Below are 15843 nucleotides of genomic sequence, written 5' to 3' on the forward strand. Positions count from 1 at the left end.
CCCCTCATCATCTTATAAACCTCTATCAAGTCTCCTCTCAACCTCCTCCGCTCCAAAGAGAAAAGCCCAAGTTCCCTCAACCTTTCCTCAGGTTGTCAGGCAAAAGCAGAAAGTAATTGCTGTAAATTAGCTCTGTCTGGATTTGCAGCAATCAGTTGCAAAATGTGGGTTGCATATGACATCATTTACTATTTTTACAACATACCTTTGACTGGAATTAAAATAGATCAATTCTAACTGTGCCATTTGCCTGTAATGAATTGGAACAGAACATTATTAACAATACCATTGAGCTCACAATCTCCCTCTTCACACAGCAATAAAAAGACAATTTCTACAAAATTGTTACAAAATTGGGCCATGCTAAATTGCCCCTCAGTGTGTCGGTTGAGTGGATTAGCCATGGTAGATGTACAGGGTTACGGGGAAATGGCAGAGGGGAGGGCTTGGGTGGAATGCTCTTTCAGAGAGTCGGTGCGTACCCGATGGGCCAAATAGCCTCCTTCTGCATTGTAAGGATTCTATGATTCAGAACTCTATGAAAATTTACTCGTAGTATGTATTTGCCTCATAACACATTGGTCAAATTTTCTGAGGAACAGCAATCACCGTTGGATTGCCACTCCATTCCTACTTACATTACACCAGAGCTCCTCATTTCTCACCCCAAATTCCAAACCAGAATTCCTTTAAATATATTTTTACTCCATCCTTCAAGTTACAAAGCCAATGCTCAGAATCGACTGGGCAAACCCGAATCCATTCCCTGAATGCTCCAAAATCCAATTGAATCCAATCCATGGTCCCCTCGAGAGAAACAAACAAGATCCAAGTTAACAAGATAAGGCAACTAAACCGCATCTTGGGCTTGATCTGACACTTTTATCCTCAGAAATGTGGAGTGTTCTGGGAGTCCTTCTGCCTTGTTTAGGGTCATCGGTAAAGCTGAGTCATGCCCTCTTTATATGGCACCAGCTGCTGTATTCCAGTCAGTTTAAATTTCCCTAAGCCACTTGACAAGCAACGGTGAGATGGTAAGTATGTAAGGTAAATAGTTGAGGGGTCAGAATGGGTCATGGTGTAGTCGGGTTGGGGGTGTAGTCAGGTCGGACCAGGGGTCATTGTGGGTTCGGGGGATGAGTGAGTGGAAAGGGCAATCAGGGGTTTCATGGGGCATCAGGAAAGTAGTCAGGTGGTGGTCATCGGGTGTAGTCAGGCAGGGGTGTAGTCAGATGGTAGAACAGTAAAGTTGTCAGGGCAACTGGTCAGGTGGGGGTATATTTGGGGGATTTGGGAATAGTTGGAGGTCAGGGCATGTTAGTCAGGATGGGGGGTGGTAGTAAGGGGTCAGGTGAAGTTGTCAGTAGGAGAGGGGTGGTTAGTCAAGGAGGGTGACGTCAGTAGAATAGTTACCCAGGTGTTCGAACTGCTTTTAATATCGGTGCAGTTTCTTTGAAGGTGGAATGTGTCTATATTAATATTGTCAAATCTAGTGTGAAGGAGGAGTGAGACAGTTAGTGAGTCAGAAATCAAGACTTTGTGGTTAAATGGGATGAGAAGTTAGCTGAGCTGTCAAAAAATAAAAACATAAACTGGAGGCAGCAAAAGAACACAAGAGTGACTAACCAGAGACAGCATGAGTTAGAGATACAGAAAGAGTGAGATACTGAGAGATTGAAGAGAATCAAGAGATAAAAATAAACAATTTAAAACATCAAGCCACCTCTGCAACCGTTCGACAATATCTGATCCACTTCTCACCATTGTGCCTCCTGCTGTAATTAAAATCCTTGTGGCTTCTTTGCTATAAACCCCAGTGATCCATTAACAGAAAAGAGGAGGAGGAAGAAGGAGGAAGAAGGTGCAGCCAGGCAGACTGATAAGACTTCAGTTAAAAGCAGCCCAAGTTTCCTATTGTAAAAGGCCTTTGCTATATTGCACTGACCCCACACTAACACATTGATCTGAATTCTCTGCTTGCATTACCATCCCCACGTTTGACCCGATGCCTACATTCAGTTGTCCTTCCAGTCCAACAACTCATCCTCAAACATTCCAAGTGAATTTCTCCCTTCACTTGTGTCCCTGCATCAAATCTTCTTCATACTGCTAACCCTGGGCAATAATGTACTTATCTGTCTCATTTATCCTCTCCTGCTTCTGAGGAAGGATGTCCTTGCTATAGAGGGAGTACAGCGAAGGTTTACCAGGCTGATTCCTGGGATGGCATCTGAGGAGAGACTAAGTCGGTTAGGATTATATTCACTGGAGTTTAGAAGAGTGAGAGGGGATCCCATAGAAACTTATAAAATTCTAACAGGCATAGACAAGGTAGATTTAGAAAGAATGTTTCCGATGGTGGGGGAGTCCAGAACTAGGGGTCATAGTTTGAGGATAAGGGGTAAACCTTTTAGAATTGAGGTGAGAAAAAAAACTTTCACCCAGAGAATGGTGAATGTGTGGAATTCATTACCATAGAAAATAGTTGAAGACAAAACGTTGTCTGATTTCAAGAATAAATTAGATATAGCTCTTGGGGCTAAAGGGATGAAAGGATATGGAGAGAAGGGAGAAAGGGAAGATATTGAACTTGATGATCAGCCATGATCAAAATGAATGGCAGAGCAGGCTTGAAGGGCCGAATGGCCTACTCCTGCTTCTAGTTTCTATGTTTCCACTAAGTGTCACCTTAGTGGCGGAGAAATTATACTGGCCCCATTATGATCATTAATAGAGACACCATGATTTGCTTGTGGTAAGGTTTGCAATTCTGTTGGGTGATGAGATGACCCTACCAGTTCCACCAGCACTTTGATATCTGTGCAGACTACTCCAGTACTGAGTGAGTATTCATGCAGCGGGACCTGCTTCTGCTCTTCACTGCTGTCAACATTATCATCTCGGGAGACCCCCAGATAAAGGCAACTTGCCAAATTCCCAAGAGAAAGACAGTGCATTATTTGTAATCTGGAATTTTTAGAAGTTAGAGATTATATTGCCTTAAGAAGTTTAATAGGAATTTCCCAGTTTGCCTTCAATTGGGCACAAGGTGTTTTTTCTCTGATATTTTCTGCTTCTTGCATGGGATTGAATCAATGGTATTTATAAATGGGCAGGCCCAACAGTCTTTTCTTGCTCTTCAGTTCATAAATCTCTTGACAAATCAGCTTCACCTCACACAGCCCAGAAAGAAAGAAAACATAAATAGTGCCTTCCACAACCAGTGTCCAGCGGTGTACCACAGGGATTGGTGTTGGGTCCCTTGAGGGTGTACATTAATGATCTAGATGTGAATGTGGGAGGTATGATCTTTGATTTGATTTGATTTATTATTATCACATGTATTAGTATACAGTCAAAAGTATTGTTTCTTGCGCGCTATACAGACAAAGCATACCGTTCATAGAGAAGGAAACTAGAGTGTGCAGAATGTAGTATTACAGTCATAGCTAGGGTGTAGAGAAAGATCAACTTAATGTGAGGTAGGTCTATTCAGAAGTCTGATAGCAGCAGGGAAGAAGCTGTTCTTGAGTCGGTTGGTACGTGACCTCAGACGTTTGTATATTTTTTCCAACGGAAGAAAGTGGAAGAGAGAATGTCCGGGGTGCATGGGGTCCTCAATTATGCTGGCTGCTTTTCCGAGGCAGCGGGAAGTGTAGACAGAGTCAATGAATGGGAGGCTGGTTTGTGTGATGGACTGGGTTTCATTCATGACCCTTTGTAGTTTCTTGCAGTCTTAGGCAGAGCAGAAGCCATACCAAGCTGTGATACAACCAGAAAGAAATCTTTCTCTGGTGCATCTGTAAAAGTTGGTGAGAGTCGTAGCGGACATGCCAAATTTCTTTAGTCTGCTGAAAAAGTAGAGGCGTTGGTGGGCTTTCTTAACTATAGTGTCGGCATGGGGGGACCAGGACAGGTTTTTGGTGATCTGGACACCTAAAATCTTGAAGCTCTCCACCATTTCTACTTCATCCCCATTGATGTAGACAGGGGCATGTTCTCCACTACGCTTCCTGAAGTCGATGACTATTCCTTCGTTTTGTTGACATTGAGTTGACATTGATCAGTAAGTTTGCAGATTAAATCAAAATTGTTGGTGTTGTAAATAGTGAGGAGCAAAGCCTTAAACAACAGAACATTATAGACAGGCTGGTCAGATGGCCAGAACAGTGGCAAATGGAATTTAATCTTGAAAAGTGTGAGGCGATGCATTTTTGAAGGACTGGCAATGCAAGGACATGCTTAATGTATGGTAGGACACTAGGAAGTACAGAGGACCAGCGGGACCTTGGGGTGCATGTCCAATGATCCCTGAAGGCAGCAGAACAGGTAGATAAGGTGGTTAACAAGGCATATGGGATACTTGGATAAAGGCAAAATACTGCGGAGGCTGGAATCTGAAACAAAACAGAAAAATGCTGGAAAATCTCAGCAGGTCTGACAGCATCTGTGGAGAAAGAATAGAGCCAATGTTTTGAGTCTGGATGAAGGGCTGTCCAGACTCAAAAATTGGCTAGATAGGAAGAAACCTTTCCCCTTAGTAGGTAGTTCAATAACCAGGGGCCACAGATTTAAGGCGAGGGGCAGGAGATTTAGAGGGGATTTGAGGAAAATCCTTTCACCCAGAGGGTGGTGTGAATCTGGAACTCACTGCCTGAAAGGGTGGTGGAGGTGGGAACCTTTATAACATTTCAGAAGTATTTAGATGAGCACTTAAGATGCCATAGCATGCAAGACTACAGACCAAGTGATGGAAAATTGGATTAGAATAGATAAGTGCTTGATGGCCAGCACAGACACGATGGACCAAAGGGCCTATTTCTGTGCTGTAAAACTCTATGACTCTAACCTCAGGATGTATGAAAACTCTTTAAAGTGAATTAAATATTTTTGAACTTTTGTCACTGTTGTTATATAGGAACAGATGTAGGCAATTTACACAAAGCAAGATCCCACAAATAACAATGAGATAATAACCAGATATATGTGGAATATACAGGCCATTGGGCCTAACCAGTTTTTGCTGATGTTTATACTCTACACAAGTCTCCTCCCATTCCATCTACCTCATCTCAGCACATTCTTTTATTCCCTTTTCTCTCATGTACTTGTCTAGTTGCCTTTTGAAAACATCTAAGCCAATTGCCTCAACTGCTTCCTGTGGTTCTGAATTCCACATTGCAGGCATCCTATAAGGAAAGACATTTCTCCTAATTTCCTCATTGGATTTGTTAGTTACTATCTTGCATTTATGGCTCCTAGTTTTGGGTTCTCACACACATGAAAATATTCTCTCTGCATCGACTTCATCCGACTCACTCATAATTTTAAAGATCTTTCAGGTCAACTCTAAGTGTTCATTTTTTCCCCCCAAAGAAGACAGCTCCAGCGTGCTTAACATTTCCTGATAACTGTAATTTCTCAGTTCAGTTACCATCTTTGAAAAACTTTTCCTGGCGTTTCTATGTACTTTTTATATTATGGTGACCAGAATTGTGCAGATCACCTCACATTTATCTGAATGTTAAAGTACATTTGTCTCTTCATTACCCTGTCTGCTGCAGTTTGCTCATATCTTCTTATATTATGTTGCATTCTTTGCCAGTATCAGCCGTACCACCCACTCCCCTGGTTTGGTGTCATCTGCAAATTCTGATATTGGGTTACTCACTCCTAAATTCAAGATGTCCTATAGAAAGACTATCTCCCCAAGAATATTTGGTGAAATAAAGTTGGAAGAGTTGAACAGGCAAATTATATCTTCCAGTCTGTTGTATGCTGAAAATGATCGAACAGAATAGCAACAACGCCAATCTGCTTGTAATGTACTTTTAGAATTTAGAATTGCAATTGTACGGATTTCACCGGTATGTCTCATTCAAAAAAACCAGAATAACTTCAGAAGGGAATATAGATGAGAACCAGGATGGCGGGACAAACAAGCAAACAAATGGGCAAAGCATACATCTTGGATGATGCATGCCTCTGTCTACATCAACAGTGATGAAGGGGAAATGGTTGAGCATTTCAAGTTTCTAGGTGTTCAGATCACAAACAATCTGTCCTGGTACCTCCACGCCAATGCCATAGTTAATAAAGCCCACCAATGCCTCTACTTTCTCAGAAGCCCAAGGAAATTTGGCAAGTCCGCTATGACTGTCACCAATTTTTACAGATGCACCATAGAAAGTATCCTTTCCGGATGTATCACAGCTTGGTATGGCTCCTACTCTGACCAAGACCACAAGAAACTACAAAGGGTTGTGAACATAGCCCAGTCCATCACGCAAACCAACCTCCCATCCATTGATTCCATCTACACTTCCAGCTGCCTCAGGAAAGCAGCCAGCATACTCAAGGACCCGTGCATCCCGGACATACACTCTTCCACATTCTTCCATTGGGACAAAAATACAAAAGTCTGAGCTCATGTACCAACCAACTCAGGAACAGCTTTTTCCCTGCTGCCATCAGACTTTTGAATGGTCCTGTCATATATTAAGCTGATCTTTCTCTTCACCCTAGCTGTGACTGCAATGCTATATTCTGCACCCTCTCCTTTCCTTCTCCCTGATGTATGGCACTCTATGAGCAGTATGTTTTGTTTGTATAGTGTGCAAGAAACAATACTTTTCACTGTATCCAAATACAATACAGAGTGACATGGTGGCACGGTGGATAGCTGCCTCACAGTACCAGGGACCCAGGTTGAATTCCAGCCTCAAGTCATTGTCAATGTGGAATTTGCACATCCTCCCCATGTCTGCGTGGGTTTCCTCCAGGTGCTTGGGTTTCCACCCACTCTCCAAAGATGTGTGGGTTAGGTGGATTGGCCATGGTAAATTGCCTCTTAATGTCGGGGGATTAGGAGGGGAAATACGTGGGGTTACCGATTAGGGCCTGGATGGGATTGTTGTTGGTGCAGGCTCAATGGGCTGAGTGGCCTCCATTTGCACTGTAGGGATTCTACATCTATGATTCTATGTGTACACTAATACATGTGACAATAATAAATCGAATCGAATCAAATCAAACCAAATCAAAAATCAAATCAAATGAGGTAAATACAGGAAGAAATATAACATTTAACCACAACATTCATTTAACCAAACACAGGCATGTGGTCTTGGTTTCTCTGGATTGCTAATTGCAGTAACAATTGAAATCAATGTGGTTTTGTGGTTCCCTCAGTCAGATCGGATTCAAGATGGCGCTTGTGAATAAGCCCTATCTGGAGCGGGGACCCGGAAGTGAAACCCCCCCGTCCCCGGGCGGGGTCAGCACTGGGGGTCCGGGCCTGGGTGTAGCCCCTGGAGCTCAGGCAGAGTCTGGCCCGCTGGCTTTAGGCGGGGGGCGGTAATGGTGTGTGGAGGAGTGTGAAGGGTGGGCGCGGGGCTGCGGCTTGCCCCCTCCCCATCCTCCCCGCGCCGGCGGGGGTTTGTGCGCTGAGGCCCCGGCCTGGGAGTCGCTCCTTCCCTCCCCCCCCGGTCCCGGCGATGGACGAGTGGAAGCCCAACCCACGGGCCAAACCCTTCGTTCCGCGGCGGCAGCGGAGCTGGCTCCTCGCCTGGAAGTACCGGTTAACGGGACAGCGGTCAGTGAGGAGGTTGTGCCAGGTGAGGGGGTTACCTGTGGGCATTGGGCAAACCCTGCATGGCAACCAAACATCCCCCTCCCTCCCTGACCCCTGCAGCCTTTCACATGGCTCTGCACACCACCTCCCTGCAGGGAGCACCTTTCCCTTCCTGTCTACCTGGGAAGCACTGCTCTCAGCTGGACCCCACTTGCATTTGCTTCTCTCCTTGCTCTTGCTCCTTTACCTCTGGTCCCCTCCCACCGCCAAAGATCTAACCTTGTCCCCCAAGGATCTAACCTTTCTCATCTACGTGCTGCTCCTCAGAAACACCATCAAGTCATAGAATCCCTACAGTACAAAAAAGGCCATTCAGTCATCGAGTGTGTACTGACCACAATCCCACCCAGGTCCTATTCCCGTAACCCCACGCATTTTACCCTGCTAATCTCCCTGACGCTAACGGACGATTCAGCGTGGCCAATCAAGCTAATCTGCACATCTTTGGACTGTGGGAGGAAACCGGAGCACCCCCACGCAGACACAGGGAGAACATGCAAACTCCTTACAGACAGTGACTGAGGCCAGAATTGAACCTGGGACCCTGGCATTGTGAGGCAGCAGTGCTAACCGCTGTGCCACCCCAGTTTTTCACTTGATTTTCAAATGCAGTAATTTGAAATGTCAAATCAGTAGCATTCTCACTTTGGAGTCCAGGACTTGTGGGTGGCACGGTGGCATAGTGGTTAGCACTGCTGCCCCACAGCGCCAGGGATTCGGGTTTGATTCCAGCCTTGGGTGACTATCTGTGTGGAGTTTGTACGTTCTCCCTGTGTCTGCGTGGGTTTCCTTCAGGTGCCCCGGTTTCCTCCCACAGTCCAAAGATGTGCAGGTTAGGTTGATTGGCCATGCTAAATTAAGAACAGTACAGCATAGGAACCAGCCCTTCAGCCCATCAAGTCTGTGCTGACATTGCCCCAAGATGTGTAGGTTTAGGGGGATTAGTCATGGTAAATGTGTGGGATTACAGGGGAGAAGGCCTGGGTAAAATAATCTGGTAGAGTTGATGAAGACTTGATCGGCCGAATGGCTTCTTTTGCACTGTAGGGATTCTATGATTCTGTGTCTTGGGTACAAAATCTAGGTGGATACTCCAGTGCAGTACTGACGAAGTGCTATCTTTCAGGTGATATGTTAAATTGAGGCTAAGTTTGTCCCCTCGGGTGGGTAGAAAAGATTTCACAGTACTATTTCAAAGAAAAGCAGGGGAGCTTTCCTGGTGTTCCAGCCAATATTTACTCCGTATTTGATCATTCTCAGGCTGTTTGTGGGAGCTTGTTGTGTTGTGTTTTTATATTACAATAACTACATTTCAAAAGTACTTAATTGGCTGATGCATGCTTTTGAGCATCTTGAATCGTGAAAGATTCTATATAACTGCAAGGCTGTCCATCTAGTTACGCTGATAACATCTAGCTGTGCTTGATCACAACCTCTTTCAACCTCTCCACTGATTCTTAAGCTGTCAGACTGCTTGTCTAACATTAAATATTTGATGAACAGAAATGTCTTCCAATTAAATATTGGGAAGGTGGAAGCCATTCTTTTTTGGTCCCCAAACTCTGCGGAGATTAGAAATAGGAGAGGAGAGGTCACCCTGTTGGGAGTCTTTTATAGACCTCCTAAAAGTTCTAGAGAGGTTGAGGAAAGGATTGCGGAGTCAATCCTGCTTAGGAGTGAAAGTAATAGGGCAATTGTTATGGGGGATTTTAACTTGACTAATATTGACTGGAATTGTTATAGCTCTAGCTCGTTAGAGGGGTCAGTTTTTGTTCAAAGCGTGCAGGAAGGTTTTTTGACTCAGTATGTAGACAGGCCAACTAGAGGTGAGGCTATATTGGATCTGGTGCTGGGAAATGAGCCAGACCAGGTGCTAGACTTGGAAGTTGGTGTGCATTTTGGTGATAGTGACCACAATTCGGTTACGTTCACCTTAGTGATGGAAAGGGATAGGCATGAACCTCGGGCCAGTGGTTTTAGCTGGGGGAAGGGTAATTATGAGGCTATTAGGAGAGAATTAGGAAACATAGGTTGGACTAGGAGATTACAGGGACTGGGAACGTCCGACATGTGGAGTTTTTTCAAGGAGCAGCTACTGCGAGTCTGTGATAGGTATGTCCCTGTCAGGCAAGGAGGAATTGGTAGGGCTAGGGAACCGTGGTGCACCAAAAAAGTTTCTTTGTTGGTTAAAAAGAAAAAGGAGGCTTATGTTCGGATGAGACGTGAGCACTCGGGTAGTGCACTAGAAAGCTTTAGATTGGCTAAGAGGGAGTTGAAGAGCGAGCTTAGAAGGGCTAAAAGGGGACATGAGAAGACTTTGGCGGATAGGGTTAAACAGAATCCTAAGGCATTCTATAGGTATGTCAAGAACAGAAGGTTGGTTAGGGCAAGTTTAGGGCCAGTTATAGATGGCAGAGGGAAGTTATGTGTGGAACCGGAGGAGATTGGTGAAGCATTGAACCAATATTTCTCTTCGGTGTTCACGCAAGGGGACATGAATATAGCTGAGGAGGACACTGGGTTGCAGGGGAGTAGAATAGACAGTATTACAGTTGATAAGGAGGATGTGCAGGATATTCTGGAGGGTCTGAAAATAGATAAATCCCCTGGTCCGGATGGGATTTATCCAAGGATTCTCTGGGAGGCAAGAGAAGTGATTGCAGAGCCTCTGGCTCTGATCTTCAGGTCGTCGTTGGCCTCTGGTATAGTACCAGAAGATTGGAGGTTAGCGAATGTTGTCCCATTGTTTAAGAAGGGGAACAGAGACTTCCCCGGGAATTATAGACCGGTGAGTCTCACTTCTGTTGTCGGCAAGATGTTGGAAAAAATTATAAGGGAAAGGATTTATAGTTATTTGGAGAGTAATGAATTGATAGGTGATAGTCAGCATGGTTTTGTGGCAGGTAGGTCGTGCCTTACTAACCTTATTGAGTTTTTTGAGAAAGTGACCAAGGAGGTGGATGGGGGCAAGGCAGTGGACGTGGTATATATGGATTTTAGTAAGGCGTTTGATAAGGTTCACCATGGTAGGCTTCTGCAGAAAATGCAGATGTATGGGATTGGGGGTGATCTAGGAAATTGGATCAGGAATTGGCTAGCGGATAGGAAACAGAGGGTGGTGGTTGATAGTAAATATTCATCATGGAGTGCGGTTACAAGTGGTGTACCTCAGGGATCTGTTTTGGGGCCACTGCTGTTTGTAATATTTATTAATGATCTGGATGAGGGTATAGTTGGGTGGATTAGCAAATTTGCTGATGACACCAAAGTCGGTGGTGTGGTAGACAGTGAGGAAGGGTGTCGTAGTTTGCAGGAAGACTTAGACAGGTTGCAAAGTTGGGCCGAGAGGTGGCGGATGGAGTTTAATGCGGAGAAGTGTGAGGTAATTCACTTTGGTAGGAATAACAGATGTGTTGAGTATAGGGCTAACGGGAGGACTTTGAATAGTGTGGAGGAGCAGAGGGATCTAGGTGTATGTGTGCATAGATCCCTGAAAGTTGGGAATCAAGTAGATAAGGTTGTTAAGAAGGCATATGGTGTCTTGGCGTTTATTGGTAGGGGGATTGAATTTAGGAGTCGTAGCGTTATGTTGCAACTGTACACAACTCTGGTGCGGCCGCACTTGGAGTACTGTGTGCAGTTCTGGTCCCCACATTACAGGAAGGATGTGGAGGCTTTGGAGAGGGTGCAGAGGAGGTTTACCAGGATGTTGCCTGGTATGGAGGGGAAATCCTATGAGGAGAGGCTGAGGGATTTGGGATTGTTTTCGCTGGAAAGGCGGCGGCTAAGAGGGGATCTTATTGAAACATATAAGATGATTAGAGGTTTAGATAGGGTGGATAGTGATAGCCTTTTTCCTCTGATGGAGAAATCCAGCACGAGGGGGCATGGCTTTAAATTGAGGGGGGGTAGTTATAGAACCGATGTCAGGGGTAGGTTCTTTACCCAGAGGGTGGTGAGGGATTGGAATGCCCTGCCAGCATCAGTTGTAAATGCGCCTAGTTTGGGGGCGTTTAAGAGATCCGTAGATAGGTTCATGGACGAAAAGAAATTGGTTTAGGTTGGAGGGTCACAGTTTTTTTTTTAACTGGTCGGTGCAACATCGTGGGCCGAAGGGCCTGTTCTGCGCTGTAATGTTCTATGTTCTATGTTCTATGCTCTCCAGCCAGCTATTCCATCCCTCGCCTTGACAACTGTGTTGTCTGAATTTCACAGTAACTTCATTGCACTGTTAATGTAAGCATTACTTGTGACTAATAAATAAACTTTACTTTTACTTTACTGTGTGAGTCTGAATCAGACTGTTTTCAATCTTGGTGTCATGTTTGAATCTGAGATGAGCTTTTGACCACAACTCATAATCATCTATTTCCATCTTCGTAACTTCGCCAAACTCTACCCCTGCCTCAGCTCATCTGTTGAAATCCTCATCCATGCTTCTGTTACCTCTGGAATTGATGATTCTTAAGCAGTCTCTGGCCGGCCTCCGACCTTTAGTCTCTGGAATCTTGAAGTCATCCAAAGTTTTTGGTGCCCATGTTTTAACTCGTACTTAAGACCTGTTCAGCCGTCATCCCTGAGCTCACTGACTAATGTTGGCTCCAATTTCATATCCTTGTTTTCAAATCCCAGCTGCAAGTTCCAAATCCTCATTTGGTCCCAACATGTCTTCAGTGAAATTCAGCCCAATGTTTCAGGCCGATGATGTTTGTCAGAATTGAACTAAATGTTCTGTTACTTGTTACGCAAGCTAATTTGACCTGTTGTAAACATGTGTATTGTCTTTGTGTTCTCCTAAGACCCTACCAATTGGGACATTTAAAGTACTTTTTTCCTTTAATTACCCATGGAATACATTTGTTTTAGTTTTTCATTGTTGGTTCTTTTTATAAATAATATCTGAACAGGCACTTTCTGTTTTCTAGACTGCCGCACTGCTGTTTTTACTAGTGACCGTAATTGTCAACATCAAACTTATCTTAGACACAAGAAGAGCAGCGGCTGAAGAGGAACTAATACAAGACTATGGTAAGCTTCCGTGATGTGCCCTGTAACCTTTTTGTATATGTTAGAGGTATTACTCTATGTAAATACAAATCATTGGTTATGTTGGGGGACACAGCAACGCAAGAGAGTGGTGTGAGTTCAGTTCTCTCTGCATTGAAGTTAATGTACAACCTTCCTAATGATGAGAGAGGGATCACTAGTGTGTTTTTTTGGCTCCTCATGTAACAATACATGTTAGAAAGTAATGATTTACACTGAAAATTTGCTTGATCTTTCAACCAAATTGACAAGTGTTTTTCTTTTGTAGCTCAGGTCAGTGTAGCCTTTTGAGTCTAGAGCCAGTTCTTCAACTATTTTTACAGCATAATCAACATCAAATAAATACTAATGGAAGGAAAGATTGCAAAGTGACACTTTGAACTGAGGGTTTGAAACCGATTGAGAATGTAGCTTTAAATAATTGCCCTTTTAATGTCATTTGTAATTCATTTGGAGCGACTCATGTCCACTTCGCTACAACTATTTATCCAACTATACAGCTGGTCATGCCAGCTTTTAATATTCAACTGCATATACAATTTTTTTTTATAAGTTTAAGAAAATTGGTAGAATCTGCTTTTAATGTTACTTTGTCATTAGGGTTCTTAACATTGGAATTTCTAACTTTCAATTAAGAAGACTGGTATCGAAACATCTTGGCCAACTAGCTTAAGTTTCTTTGATTACACCATTTAGAATCGTGGAATGATACAGCACCATAGGAGGCCATTTACTGTTCACTTAGCCCCACTCTCTTCCTGTAGCCCTTTTTTTAATCTCAAAAGGTCATGAGTCTTTGGAGTTCTCTTCCTGAAAAGATGGTAGAAGCAGAGTCTTTGTTTTTAAGGCAGAGGTAGATAGATTCTTGATAAACAAGGGGGTGAAATGTTATTGGGAGTAGGTAGGAATGTGGAGTTGACGTTACAGTCACTCAGCCATGATCTTATTGAATGGTCGAGCAGGCTCAAGGGGCTGAATGTTCCTAATTTGTATGTACGTACATCTATAGAATCGATGTGTTTCTTTATGTGTACCTATGTAACTGTTGAATGAGTGTCTCTCTTTTCCCCCCCCCATCTCTTTGAAGGTCTCCAATTATTCAATTACTGTATTCTGTACCAATGTTTGATTCCAATTCCTCTTCCAGTTAAGTATCTTTACACTTGATTGTTCGTTGTCCTTTTTCCTAACTATTTCAAACTTTGTGGTTTTATGATCACTGTTCCCCAAATACTCTCCCACTGAAACATGTTCCACTTGTTCAACCTCATTCTCTAGAATTAGATCCAGTACTGCTTCGTTCTTTGATAGGAAACACACTTATCAAGAAAGTTCACTTGTGCCGATATCAGAAATTCCTATCTTTCGTTGCCTTTACACTATTATTATCCCAGTTTTTATTAGGATGTTTGAAGTCCTCCATTATCACTTTCCTGTCATTCTTGTTCTTTGCTTGTGAATTTGCACCTCTATCTCCTTTGTGCTATTTGGTCGTCAATACCTCCAGTAGCTTAATAGTTTCTTTGTTTCTCAATTCTAACCAAATGGAGTTCATTGTTGCCTCCTCAACTATATCATCCCTTTCCAGCGCTATAATATCTTCATGGCTCATGATTTCCCCTTTTTTAATCCCTTAGTATTTTTACTTTAGTGCTATCTGTCTCTCCCTGTCCTCTGTGCAACTACCTTCTCCTCTGCAATTAATAGTAAAACGTGGTATTCACAGCACAAAAATTCTCCCTCCAGCCCAATGTGGGGAGTTGGCAGTGCAGTGGTATTGTTGCTGGACTGTAATCTAGAGACTCAGGTTAATGCTCTAGGGACCTGGGTTCAAATCCCATCATGGCAACTGGTGTAATTTGTTGGGTGAAAATTTGGAATTGAATTTCTAATGATTATTCTCTATGCTAGTGATATTCTAACATACATTCTAACAATTCTGTGGATTAATACGTTTCTCCTGAATTTCCTATTTGATTTATTAGTGACTATATTTATGGCCCATACTTTTAGTCTTCTCTTTGCTTGCACTGTCAAACCTTTTCATAATCTAATTACGTCTATTAAATCACCCTTCAATCTTATGTTATGTAAAGAAAATAATCCCAGCTTGTTCAGCCTTCTTGATATGGATAGCCTCTCTGGTATCATCCTAATAGATCTTTGTTGCAACTTCTTCAGTCTCTATAACTTTCATATAATTGTTATGGAAGTCAAACTCACCTTGACATTGAAAGCAGAGGTCAGGAACTTCAACTCCCAGTGGGAGTTTTTGCATCTGCACAGATTGGGAATGAGCTACACATGCACAGATTGGCATTTTCACCTTCTTTGGGCCCAGCGTGCCTGTGCAAGAAGAAAAGTGATGCAAAAACCTGGTCAGGTGACCAGGAGTGAAATACCATCGAAGGCAAGTGTGCCAGGCAGGGGACAGGGTGAGGTTCCAAAGGGGAGAGGTTTCAGTTCAGTTAAAAGGAAAAGGGCAGAGAAACAGGCTACAAACAGCTAAAGGGAGGTGGGGAGCAGATTTCTAAGTGGAAAAAGCAGCTGAATCTTGGTGAGCTGTTGGAAGGAAGATACCCTTTGGAGCACTAGTGTTCTGCTTGGCGCGGCAGAGGAGCTGAAGTTGTGATTGTGAGTTGTTGTTTGAGTGCAGACTCGGGGATCCAGGGACACGGAATCTCAGGAAACGCAATTGATACCCTGTGAGGTGAGTCTTTGTTGATGCCATCTAAGTTGGAAGGACATTTGGACCCCAGATGTAATTAACTACTGTTCTGTATACATCTAACATCTCGGCTTTTCAATTTTATCCTTCTAGAAGTGAACAACTCCTGTGTGTTTTTTAAAGGTAGTGTTTTATCCTGGTACCCATCCCTCTGCCAGATTAACTTGGACCCTCCTGCCCAGCGTGGTTTAACCTTCCCACTGGGACATTGGTCCCAGCTCTGAGATACAACTCGCCCACCTTGAACAACTTCCTCCTGCCCCAGAACTGTTCTTAATCTGAAGCCCACACTCCTGCATCATTTCTCCAGCCACGCATTAACCTGACCATTCCTCCTCTTTTTATACTCACTAGCATGTGGCACTGGAATAATCCAGGAGTCAGTAACTTTGAGGTCTTGCTGTTTAATTTCTTCCTGAGCTCCTGAAACTCTGAC

The 15843-nt window shown here is 43.6% G+C and overlaps 1 protein-coding gene across 2 annotated transcripts in view; it reads left to right on the forward strand.

Moving 5' to 3' along the window:
- The first annotated feature begins 7238 nt into the window (after positions 1-7238).
- Positions 7239-15843, forward strand: part of pomgnt1 (protein O-linked mannose N-acetylglucosaminyltransferase 1 (beta 1,2-)) — a 121428-nt gene continuing 112823 nt past the window's right edge. For both annotated transcript variants that reach the window (XR_013498544.1, XM_078218601.1), the window contains exons 1-2: positions 7239-7616; positions 12559-12661. Coding sequence is in view for 1 of the 2 variants with exons in the window: in XM_078218601.1 (XP_078074727.1) it covers positions 7497-7616; positions 12559-12661 (223 nt within the window). In the remaining variant the exon portion in view is untranslated. The remainder of the gene's footprint in view (positions 7617-12558; positions 12662-15843) is intronic.

Source organism: Mustelus asterias, chromosome 8 (assembly GCF_964213995.1).
Source record: "Mustelus asterias chromosome 8, sMusAst1.hap1.1, whole genome shotgun sequence".
Taxonomy (NCBI): domain Eukaryota; kingdom Metazoa; phylum Chordata; class Chondrichthyes; order Carcharhiniformes; family Triakidae; genus Mustelus; species Mustelus asterias.